At 39.8% G+C, this 12,392-nt stretch overlaps 1 protein-coding gene across 2 annotated transcripts in view; it reads right to left on the bottom strand.

The window, feature by feature from the left end:
• Positions 1 to 646: 646 nt before the first annotated feature.
• MMP16 (matrix metallopeptidase 16) overlaps positions 647 to 12,392 on the bottom strand; it is a 195,625-nt gene continuing 183,879 nt past the window's right edge. For both annotated transcript variants that reach the window (XM_075826025.1, XM_075826026.1), the window contains 2 exons: positions 7,288 to 7,403; positions 647 to 6,065 (listed from right to left, as the gene is read on the bottom strand). In XM_075826025.1, coding sequence (XP_075682140.1) covers positions 5,731 to 6,065; positions 7,288 to 7,403 — 451 coding nt within the window. In that variant the 3' untranslated portion in view covers positions 647 to 5,730. The remainder of the gene's footprint in view (positions 6,066 to 7,287; positions 7,404 to 12,392) is intronic.

Genomic DNA, 12,392 nt, shown 5'->3' with positions numbered 1-12,392 from the left:
ATACAGTTATCTATTCGAATTCTCTATTTTAATAAGTGTTGTTATTTAATAAAATTAGAATTTTTTTCTACTCTTTGAAATATTGGCAATAGTTTATGACTCCTTTCTTTGTATATAAATAGTATGAGCTTGTTTCCAATATTTTTAGGACTATGGGGCAGCCATTCACAATGAAAGTGCTCCAGTTAGTCCAAGTGACCATACTGAAACCAGAACTCCTGAGTTAAAAACAAGAGTTAAAAAACAATACCTACTGCTAGAAATTAGCAGCTCCAAAACGCCAAAACATACTTGATAATATTACAGTTCTCTTTCCCTAGTACTATGCTTTCTGCTTTCCCTGACACATATACAGATGAAGACCTTTACCAAAATTGAAGATGCATTGGCCCACTAGTGATGGCAACAGACAGCTGGATTTTTGTTAACATGTTTGGGGGGGGGGGGGGGGTGGAGCACCGGAATGGAATCTATACTACAGAAAAAGTTCTATAACCTTATCAAGTAAAATAGAGGATCACTTCAAATAACTTAAGTTACTAGTTTTCAAGGTAAACTTTAAAAATATAACTTAGTGTAAAAGTTTTAATACACAAGACATTAGAAATGTCCAGATAGAAAAGCAATAGTAATAACAAGATAATCATATTGTCTGCTATTTATTTGCAGCTTTATTTGTCTTTTAATTACAACACAATAAAACAATGGTAATTACAGAAGATGCAATAGTATAAAAGCCAATGATCCCTTCCCTTAAGACACTTACAGCAGACAACCTGCGTTACCTGCCCTATCCCCAAACAGCCCTCCTTAAGAGAAACATAAAATAAATAGTAATAAATAGAAATGAATCACTGCACAGCCTTTACCACTATGACTGACATGGTGAACACTTGTTGGAAAGCACAGAGGCTTGCAATCTGTTGCTCACTGTTTGGTGAGTTGAAGCTGCTAAAAACTGTGCTACCGATTTTCAGAACGATGCAGTCACAGTGATAAAGCTTTGTAAACATGTTTTTCCTTAAAAAACAAAACTTGCCGTGTTATGGTATACAATACATTAAAATAAAATTATTAATAATAAGAGTTATTGAGCCATGTATCTTAGATGATGCAATAGGAGGCATCACAAAGCCTTTTTTTTTTTTAATTTCAAATAAATTTAAATTTTTACTTTATTTTCTGTGCATTGACTTTAGGTATTAAAATATGACTTATGCAAATAACATACTGTTTATGCACTGATTTCCAATAACCCACGTAAATAGTCAGTCTAAACACTACAGACATTGCCCGGTTACTTCTCACAGTCTCGATATACATTAGCACCAGTTATTCAACTCCGCACTTGCACACAAATGAACTTTGTGTTTGTCATTAAAATCAAAATAGAATATTTTAAACTACCGGACCCTAAGTGAAAATAAAATAAAACTTATTTCATAAAGGAAATCTAATCTGGCGACATTTAATTAGAACATAAATAACACAGTGAAACTTTCTATTTCTTTGTCCACCATGTGTACAAGGTAACTCTGTTATCTGTATCTATATTACATATCGACCCTTATGGGACGTAAATCTCTATAGGTTTCTGCTTCTCATGTAATGTAAAATACAGATTTTCTGCTTGGCTTGCTAATAGTTTTTACTTTATGTAGGTTAATATTAGTTTTTGTTATAGTATAAATTTAAAATTAATTAATTCAATGGGATTTGTGGTTTCTGCTCTTCAAGCCCTACTGCATTCAAAGACTAAAAATTCAGGTATGAATGTAGAGAACCCCAAAATCTTACTCCACTCCCCCATTTTGCACTCACATAGATATAGGAAGGCTTGAGAGAGAAAATACCCACCAGTGATTGTCTCTCCTTGGGACTGTATTGTTAGTTAGTTAAGCAAAATCACCAGGGCAAAAGACAATGCTAGGCTTCATTGCAAATATTAATTTCAGTGCCCCTCCACCACAAAGTAATACATTCACAGCAAGTGCTACTGCTAGGGTGCAGCCCTCTCTCCTCCACCACCAAGATTGCAAACTATGTATTCTCGTTATTATTCTTCCAAGTACTCTGTTTTCATCACATACTCCAAAAACATACTGATAGGGTAATTTGTGTTTGAGATTGGGGAATTAGATTGTTAGCCCCACAGGGGACATAGACTGATGTGAGTGATGATAATCTACATGCAGTGCTGCAGATTATGTTGGCACTATTAAAGCAACTGGAGTTGCATAAGTACATACATAATTATGACATGGGGCAATAAGATATTGGTGTTACTCTGCGTGGAGTTAGGGTCTAAGAACTGAAATGTCAATATAATCTGATATAGGAAGGTGATGCTATATACATATAATGACATTTTACAGGTCACAAACACTGACATTTCTCATTCTATGTTTCAAACACTGCCATAGCAATCTATTCTCGCTGCTCCTGCTTGTACATGGAGTACAGCGGGGTCGGTCACATGACGAAGAGTTGCATCGTCATCAAAGAAGGGTGTGCAACTAGAATTCCAGTCCCCTGGCAGATCTATAAAAATCAATGACAATCTCAGAATCAGCGCGACAGGGATCGGAATGTATATTAGCGAGTGTACTCACAAACTGCAGTGATTACACTGCTAACAATTTTTGGTCCCCACATAACCCCCTTAAGCAGTGCCAGAAGATTGCACTTGAATGTAATTTAACATCCTGGATTTTCAAAATCCACTTAATTTTTTTTTTATTTGGGAGGGGAATGGAATTGTGCCAATAGGAGTCCCAATATAGGGACAACTTTAACAACTATCTTTATGATATTACTGTAGTATAGCCCAGTTTTTTATAAGCTCCATTTATTTTATTTTATATACATCTCTGTTTATTATGACAATATTCCAAAATATTTTATCATAAATTGTACTACTTTTAATAGGTTATAATCTGAGTAAAGTAGGAGGTGCAATGTTTTAAATCACTTAATGTGCAAATCTGATACTTTTTATACCAAGTACTTTTCTATTATATATTCTATGGTAACCTTGCTCTGCTCCCACAAAAAGTCAAACCTAAAACCAGCAAGTAATCTTTGTATGAAAAAAATAAAATGTATTGGACTCCTTTTTAAAGTCAACTATAAATACATGGGCATTTTAATGGGATTTTCCAACCACAGACATTTCTGACATATCAATAGCATATCAATATCAACCTTATGGCTCTTTGGCTTTTCCCTGACACAACTCCACTTTCATCCCAGCGCTGTGTAGAACACCAACACAGGTCCATTCATTAGAATTAGGTTGTGTTACAATTTACTTCACAGCACCTGGTTGGGAATAGTGCTTGGCCAGAAATTCCAAAGAGCCATAGCATTGATATCAATATCCTGTCAATATATCACTAATGTCTCTGGTGGGAAAACCCCTTTCAGTGAACTGTGGTTTAGTACATAACTTTTCAAACCTTAAGAGTAAATGCTAAAGGATTTTTTAACCAAAATATAAAAATAAGCTAAGGCTTAATTAATTCACTGCAAGACAATGGAGATGTAATTGTTAATACACTTTGTGGGACCGTGATGGGGTCTGTCGGAATCCCCAAAATAAAGTATGTCTGCCATAATTGTACTTAGCCTATAAATTTCACAATGAAATACAACAGTTGGAATGATAAAAAGGAATAGAGCCGCAAGGTTGCCGTTTTCATATGTCTATCTCCCGTAAGTAACATTGCAGGGATGAGGCAGTAATACTATGTGCTATATACTAAATGCCCACATAGACATTTGTGTGCAAATTATTCCACCTGGTCATACACAAATATTCTTTCAAAATTCAAGTATTCTTGAATTTAAAAAAATATGCGATATCGAAATGCGAGTATATGCACACACCCTATGTGTTATAAATATACTAGACAAACCTAATTTATAAACTGTCATTCATTTACAACTTGCATTCGCCGTACATCTTAAGTATAAGTTTCTCTTGCTTAACATTAGCTAAAGGTCAGAGGACACAAAAAGCGAGAACGTTGCTCTGTTTTACACAGAAAAGCTTTCTAAAAAACAAAAAAGTTTAAGTCATGACAGTCAACAGGACTCAATGTTGGGTAAAGGCATACTGGTTCCATAGAACATCCAGTTCCCTATATGTGACTTTAAGATAAAGCCAGCTGACCACTCTGCAACTGCATTCAATATATCTTGTATTAAGTGTTTATAGCATAGTGCTAGTAAAAGTATAATACTGCAAAAAGCAGTTTTAAAATCACTCACTGACTCCTCTAGGAACGCAAAAAAATTAAAAAGGACTTAACGCTGGAGATCAGATGGAAAGATGAATATAATACGTTTGACAAGAAGAAAATGCTTTGGTGCTCCTCCTACTCTGGTATGCCTCTGATGAGGTTTTACCACTTTTTCACCCTTTGAGAACTATAGTAAACATGCAATTGGAGGACAAATTAGTTTGATTTCTGAAATATTCAGATTTCCCCCTAGTTTTGATAGTACTTATGCCCAGGTGTAACCATGTAAGACAATGCAGATTTCCATGCAACAATATATTTTGTTCCATAGCCTCGTCTTTCCTACCATCGTTAGTTATTACAAACACCATCTCCCTTTACATATCCTTTTTTTTTATATCTCTGTACTACAATAAAATAAAATTTAGAATCTGTTCTAAAATTCTTTTATCAAAATACGGAATTCTGTATCTTCTTATTTAACTCTTATTTCATTCTTCTGCACATTCATATTATTTAACTGACATGCAAGCCTAGTCAATTGGAATCTGAGAATTCATACAATAGTCCTCAAAGGGTTACAGAGTCATAATACTTGTTGCAATTTTCTTCACAACAGGACTGCCATGTTGCCGCAGCTCATAGCAACCCACTTCAGAGACAATCTGCTTCCCGCCAAGGTTCCAAATGAATGTTCCTGTCAGACCTAATAAGTGCCCTAGGCAGTTGATCAAATATCATGATGCAAAAATAAAATAAAAAAGAAAATTAAAGTAAAGACGTTTTTGTTCAGTATATTAATGACTAAAAATGTGTTCAAAACATTTTGGACAAAGCTCAGAAAAAGTTGTATAAAACACAAAATGAATGTATCATTAAGGCTGTTACTGTATTGCAGATAATTTGGCCCCTTGTTTGTTGGAAAAAAAAAGTCTGTCCAAACAGTCTCAAGGTCCCACATCACGTTGTTCTCCCACAAGTTTAGTTATGGGCATCTAGCCATAGCAGACAGAGAATCAATCCTCTTTGGAAACAAAGCTGTTTTGGGTCTTCACACTCCCTCGAAGGTTCATTTTGGGTGATTCTTCTGTTAATTTGATGCTTGCAAATTGCAGCATAAAACTTTTCAAAGAATATCTGCAGTATTCAAAACAAGAGTAATTTAAAAAAAAAGGTATTTCAGGATTTATTCTACCTCTTCGTTGGTACTTCTGGACACAAAGTTTGCCTCCAGAGTGCAGAGGAAAGGTATAAAACTGAATGACAAAGAAAAACAAAAACTGGAGGATCGGCAAAAACTGTATTTCATGGAAGCTCCCCAGATGATTGAATCCCCACTCAAGTGCAGGACACAAAACCTCTTGGATTTTAAAGATCAGCCATATGACCCTGGCTCACAGATGCCAGTGTCTAGCTAGGGAACAGCATAATAGCTCTGATGTTGAATCTCAAGTAACCTCAAATTTCTACAATAAGAATCTCTACATCACACCCACTCTTGCATAGAGCGTTTACAGTACAGTATGTGGCGGGGTGTTCCTTTCCTTTTGAATTGAAACACGGTGTAAACCAAGACAAGGAGGCACAGGGCCAGAATACACGGGATTACAATAGCTATGGCTTTCACAGTGCTGGCTGTGTTGTCTAGCTTCATGACAATGTCTACATCATCTTGAGTACTGGTACGATCTTTGTCTCGGTCAACTGAAGTCTCACATCCCATGTAATCTTTAAGAATTGACCGTGGGTATCCAGGTTCTACTTTCAGTCTCTGGTTGTGAAATTTCCAGTATTCTTTGCCTTTATAGAAGTAAGTGTAGCCTGAAAAGATAGAAAAAGCTTAGAATGCATTCTATTTTAGGTTAAGAAATATCGAAAAGGAGATCATATTACACTTCAATTGCAGGGATGGGAACCAGTTGGTTCATCCCAGTGCTGGCCATCTGGATTATAAAATCACTGCTGGATCACAGAACCAGGGAGAAGCGTCCTGACCTGGCCCTTCTCCCTCATTGCGTCGGTCGGCCACACTTACAAGTCCAGCTCTCACTGCCCTCAGGTAAGATGTGAACTGACATCCCCTGCGGAGGCAGAAGCTATGCTGCAACAGGAGCTTAATCTGCCACAGTCTCCTCCTTTCTCCTCACGTCTGTCATGCTGTGCCAGTGCACGCTCTGCAGTACTGGCACAGTATTTCCCTGTATTTTTTACTTTCTCTTTCTATTGACTGGCAGACAATTATTTTGCAGGCTTAGACAAGGCCAGGCAGACAAACATTCCAGGCAGTGAAGATTCCCCTTTTTTTTACTGGTGGGGTGCATTGGAGAGCAGGTTAAGCCTGCATGTATATAAATTGGAGTGTGAGGCAGGACTAAGTTACTGTGCCTTTGCAGATTGTGTGGCTTTGAGAAGAACCCTATTTGAATAGGTATGGTACAAAGGCAGACTGTTATGCATTTTTATACCAAACAGAAACTTCACTGTTGACCTCCGCATCAATCAAATACCTTACTATTTCTACTAACCCCCCCCCCCCCCCATGGTGTAGCCAAAGATTTTTGAGGGGTAGACCAGATAGAGAGGGAAAGGGAAAAAAGAACAACTACAATTAGAAAAGTTGTCACCTGTGAGTGATTTGATTTAAATGGTGTGTTATCTGCCTCTGACTGCTTCAGATGAAAACTGTGTTCACGTGTCTGGTCTGAAGCGTAATAAACATAACGCTCTGCAAATGCTGCCATTTTGTTCTGTATACCAGATTGGAGAAAAGTCAAAGCAATTGTTATGCCTCTCAAAGTGTCTCTAGGTGCTAAGCTTTGATGTTTTGTACTTGTTCTCTGTCCTGCATTCAATAAATAGAAGTTACAGTAGTTACAGGATATTACCAAGGCCAATGGTGATTTACATGGATCTGCTCTTGATAATGTGAACCTATTATGTTTAGTCGTTCTTGTGGTATGTAACAATAAGTAAAAGTACATACAGTAATGTCCAAATGATCACACTATATATACAAGATAAACTGGATAATAGTTATGTATACCGTTCTCTTTGTCAACAAAAGCTCCTTCAGGGGATTCTGGTATTCCTTTCCAAATAGTTATTGATTTGGGGTAACCAGGGTCCATAACTCTCATTTCTTCATTATACCTCCAGTACCTGAAATAAAGTAACTCCATTTAAATCCATATTTCCATAGGGTATCAGTAGAGGATCAGTGGTTTTAAAGAGTTGCCTCCCAGAACCCTAAAAGACCACAATGCCATCTAAACCTAAAAGCCACTGGATAGTGCAATTCATTTTATTAGGCAGTCATATTTTATGATCATATTTTAATCTGAAGGTCATCCACATCAGTAATTTTGGAATACTGTACCCTGTTATCCTCCCCTTAGGTGCCACTCTTGACAGCACTTTTAAATGACATAATATACTACATATAGATAAGAGACACCAGAAGACAAAGGGGTTGTAAATAACCTTGCTGAAGAAATAGCAATAGTGTTATTCTGCTAGAAGAGGTTTTCATTGAGTGACCAATTGTAATAATAATAATAATAATAATAATAATAATAGTCTGTATTTATATAGCACCAACAAATTTCGCAGCACTTTACAAATTAGAGAGAACATGTACAGACAATATCTGACATTACATATTGACAAAACTAATTTACAATTCAAACAAGAGGAGTGAGGACCCTGCTCACAAGAGTTTACAATCTATGAGCAATTAGAGGGAGGAACAAAATGTAACAAAGTGCTTGTTAAGTACAATGGTCCAGCCATCTTTTATATACTGTATTTGGGGTAGTACACATAAAGCTGCATGAGCCGGTCACCAGCCAGTATCTGTGTATGACAGACATGAAGTGCATTAAGGTCAAGGAGTGTGGGGGACAGTGGCGTAGCTATAGGGGTCAAAGCGGTCGCAATTGCGACAGGCCCCAAAGCCAGGGGGGCCCGCGGCCCCCCGCACCACATCACTAAAAAGTTACTATAGTAACTGGGGCCGTGGGCCCCTGTTACTATAGTAACTACAGTACTTGCCTTCCTGCTTCCGGAGCGCACCGGAGGTTCTGACGTCACAGCGCTGTTCGCCGCACACAGCATCCTGATCCTGGATAGAGTCAGGAGCTCCGCTGCGGCTGAAGAGCAGGGTAAGAATAATATCCCTGTCTGCTGAAGCTGATTGACGGGGTCCGACTCCCGGGACCCCCGCCAATCAGCTGTTTTGAAGGGGCTGCAGCGCTCGTACGAGAGCTGCTGCCCTTCATTCCGGTCACTTGCTCACACTGTGAATCTGTGTCAGCGACTGACCATGTGAGCGAGTAAGGAAGTGAAGGGGAAGCAGCTCCAATACGAGCGTTGCGGCCCCTTCAAAACAGCTGATTGGCGGGTCCCGGGAGTCGGACCCTGACCCATCAGCTATTAATGGCCTATCCTGAGGATAGGCCTTCAACGTGTAGGGACTGGACAACCCCCTTAAGACTACGATGTAGCAGACTTAGAGTGCCCATGAGAAAGGATCACAGACAGTTTGTGTGATGCTGTCTGCTGAGCCCTGTATTTAAGCCAATCACATGGTAGGCTTAAATACATGGCCCATGTGTGATCCTGTCTTATGGGCCCTGTATAAGCCTACCACACGGTAGGCTTATATACAGGGCCCCAGCAGACCGTAATCTTATACTGTATAAGATTACTGTCTGCTGAGGCCCTGTATCTAAGCAGCTTACCATAACCACATGGTAAGCTTAGATACGGGGCCCATATGTGAAACGGTCTGTTTGACCCTGTATCTAAGCCTACCACATGGTAGGCTAAGATACAAGGCTCCAGCAGACAGTAATCTTATACTGTATAAGATTACTGTCTGCTGGACCCTGTATCTAAGCCTACCTTCACAGACAGTATCACACATGGGCCCCTGTATCTAAGCCTACCACATGAGTTACTAATCGTTTTTTTGTTGTGTTTGTGTTTTTTTTTACAGGTTCGGTCATTGGACTACGTCGGATTCGAGGACTACTTTGATGACGGCTTTTTTTAATTATCAATAAAATGGTTAATGAGGGTTGTGTGTTTTTTTTTTTATTTCAATAAAATATTTTTTCTGTGTCCTTGTGGTTTTTTTTTTAAACTATATTACTACCGCCTTAGTAATGGCTGCTGGCTGAGTGACAGCGTCCATTACTAAGGTGGGGCTTAGTGTTAACCGGTGCAGAGGCTAACACTAACCCCCATTATTACTCCGGTACCCACCGCAACCAGGGGTGCTGGGAAGAGCCGGGTACGATCCAGTACCTGACCATCTGTAGTGATGGTCGGGTAATGTTGCGGCCGCAGGATGGTATTATCAGGCTGGGACAGGCCAGAAACTGCAGCCTTTCCCAACCTGGTAATGCTGGCCTGCTGCTGCTTTATTGTATCTGGCTGGTTATGAAAAATGGGGGGGGGGACCCCACGTCATTTAAAAAAATAAAATAAAATTGGAAAGAACGATGTGGGGTCCCCTCAATTTTCATAACCAGCCAGATACAACACAGCAGCAGCGGGCTAGCATTACCAGGGTGGGGAGGGCTACTGTTTTTGGCCTTCCCCAGCCTAATAGTACCAGCCTGCGGCCGCCTCGGTGCCCGTTCATCACTACAGATGGTCGGGTACTGGTTCATACCCGGCTCTTCCCAGTACCCCTGGTGGTGGTGACCGGGATAATAATGGGGGTTAGTGTTAGCCTCTGTACCTGCTAACATTAAGCCCCGCCTTAGTAATGGAGTCAATCAGCCAGCGGCCATTACTAAGGCGGTAGTAATAAAGTTAAAAAAAATACAAGGATATAGAAAAAAAAATGTATTGAAATAAAAAAGCACACACATGCCTCATTACCCATTTTATTGAGAAAAAAAAAACACTGTCATTGAAGTAGTCCTCAAATCCGACGTAATTCAACAACCGAACCTGTAAAAAAACACAAACACAAAAAAAATTAGTAACACATAAAAAAGCAAAACAATTATTATTCTTACCTTTCCTAGGTCCAGCGCTGGAGCCGCAATGTCAGCGAGCTGGGCCCTATATCTAATCCTATCATGTGTGATACTGTCTGCTGAGCTGCTGTATCTAACCCTATCCATCGTTTATAGGGTAGTAGTGCTATAGATATGCTGTCTCCTATACACACACACACACACACACACACACACACACACACACACACACATTTTTTGGGGGTATACAGTGAAGGAAATAAGTATTTGATCCCTTGCTGATTTTGTAAGTTTGCCCACTGTCAAAGACATGAACAGTCTAGAATTTTTAGGCTAGGTTAATTTTACCAGTGAGAGATAGATTATATAAAAAAAATATAAAAAAAATAACATTGTCAAAATTATATATATTTATTTGTATTGTGCACAGACAAATAAGTATTTGATCCCTTTGGCAAACAAGACTTAATACTTGGTGGCAAAACCCTTGTTGGCAAGCACAGCAGTCAGACATTTTTAGTAGTTGATGATGAGGTTTGCAGACATGTTAGATGGAATTTTGGCCCACTCCTCTTTGCAGATCATCTGTAAATCATTAAGATTTCGAGGCTGTCGCTTGGCAACTCGGATCTTCAGCTCCCTCCATAAGTTTTCGATGGGATTAAGGTCTGGAGACTGGCTAGGCCACTCCATGACCTTAATGTGCTTCTTTTTGAGCCACTCCTTTGTTGCCTTGGCTGTATGTTTCGGGTAATTGTCGTGCTGGAAGACCCAGCCACGAGCCATTTTTAATGTCCTGGTGGAGGGAAGGAGGTTGTCACTCAGGATTTGACGGTACATGGCTCCATCCATTCTCCCATTGATGCGGTGAACTAGTCCTGTGCCCTTAGCAGAGAAACACCCCCAAAACATAATGTTTCCACCTCCATGCTTGACAGTGGGGATGGTGTTCTTTGGGTCATAGGCAGCATTTCTCTTCCTCCAAACATGGCGAGTTGAGTTAATGCCAAAGAGCTCAATTTTAGTCTCATCTGACCACAGCACCTTCTCCCAATCACTCTCAGAATCATCCAGATGTTCATTTGCAAACTTCAGACGGGCCTGTACATGTGCCTTCTTGAGCAGGGGGACCTTGCGGGCACTGCAGGATTTTAATCCATTACGGCGTAATGTGTTACCAATGGTTTTCTTGGTGACTGTGGTCCCAGCTGCCTTGAGATCATTAACAAGTTCCCCCCATGTAGTTTTCGGCTGAGCTCTCACCTTCCTCAGGATCAAGGATACCCCACGAGGTGAGATTTTGCATGGAGCCCCAGATCGATCGATGTCGATTGACAGTCATTTTGTATGTCTTCCATTTTCTTACTATTGCACCAACAGTTGTCTCCTTCTCACCCAGCGTCTTACTTATGGTTTTGTAGCCCATTCCAGCCTTGTGCAGGTCTATGATCTTGTCCCTGACATCCTTAGAAAGCTCCTTGGTCTTGCCCATGTTGTAGAGGTTAGAGTCAGACTAATTAATTGAGTATGTGGACAGGAGTCTTTTATACAGGTGACCATTTAAGACAGCTGTCTATAATGCAGGCACCAAGTTGATTTGGAGCGTGTAACTGGTCTGGAGGAGGCTGAACTCTTAATGGTTGGTAGGGGATCAAATACTTATTTCTCTGTGCACAATGCAAATAAATATATATAATTTTGACAATGTGATTTTCTTTTTTTCTTTTATATATAATCTATCTCTCACTGGTAAAATTAACCTAGCCTAAAAATTCTAGACAGTTCATGACTTTGACAGTGGGCAAACTTACAAAATCAGCAAGGGATCAAATACTTATTTCCTCCACTGTATGTATTGGGGCTATTTCCCCAGACATTTTAAGTCCTTAGTGAGGCCCCTGGCTGCTAGTGCTGCATTGTTGGGTCACTTAGGAGACCCAGCGATGCAGCTGAAAGCTGCGGGCGGTCGGCCATGAGAAGTTTACAGGGGGGGGGGGCAATAAGAGCTTTTGCATTGGGCCCATGAGCCTTTAGCTACGCCCCTGGGGGGGATACTACTGAATGAGGGGTTCAAGTCCTCATGACTAATGTAAAAGGAGGACCAGGGAAAGGAGTTAGATGTGGTTTAAAACTGTGGATGTTGGGAATTAATCTGATT

This window comes from Rhinoderma darwinii, chromosome 5, assembly GCF_050947455.1.
Source record: "Rhinoderma darwinii isolate aRhiDar2 chromosome 5, aRhiDar2.hap1, whole genome shotgun sequence".
NCBI classification, from domain to species: domain Eukaryota; kingdom Metazoa; phylum Chordata; class Amphibia; order Anura; family Rhinodermatidae; genus Rhinoderma; species Rhinoderma darwinii.
This window is presented reverse-complemented; position numbering and strand designations above follow the sequence as displayed.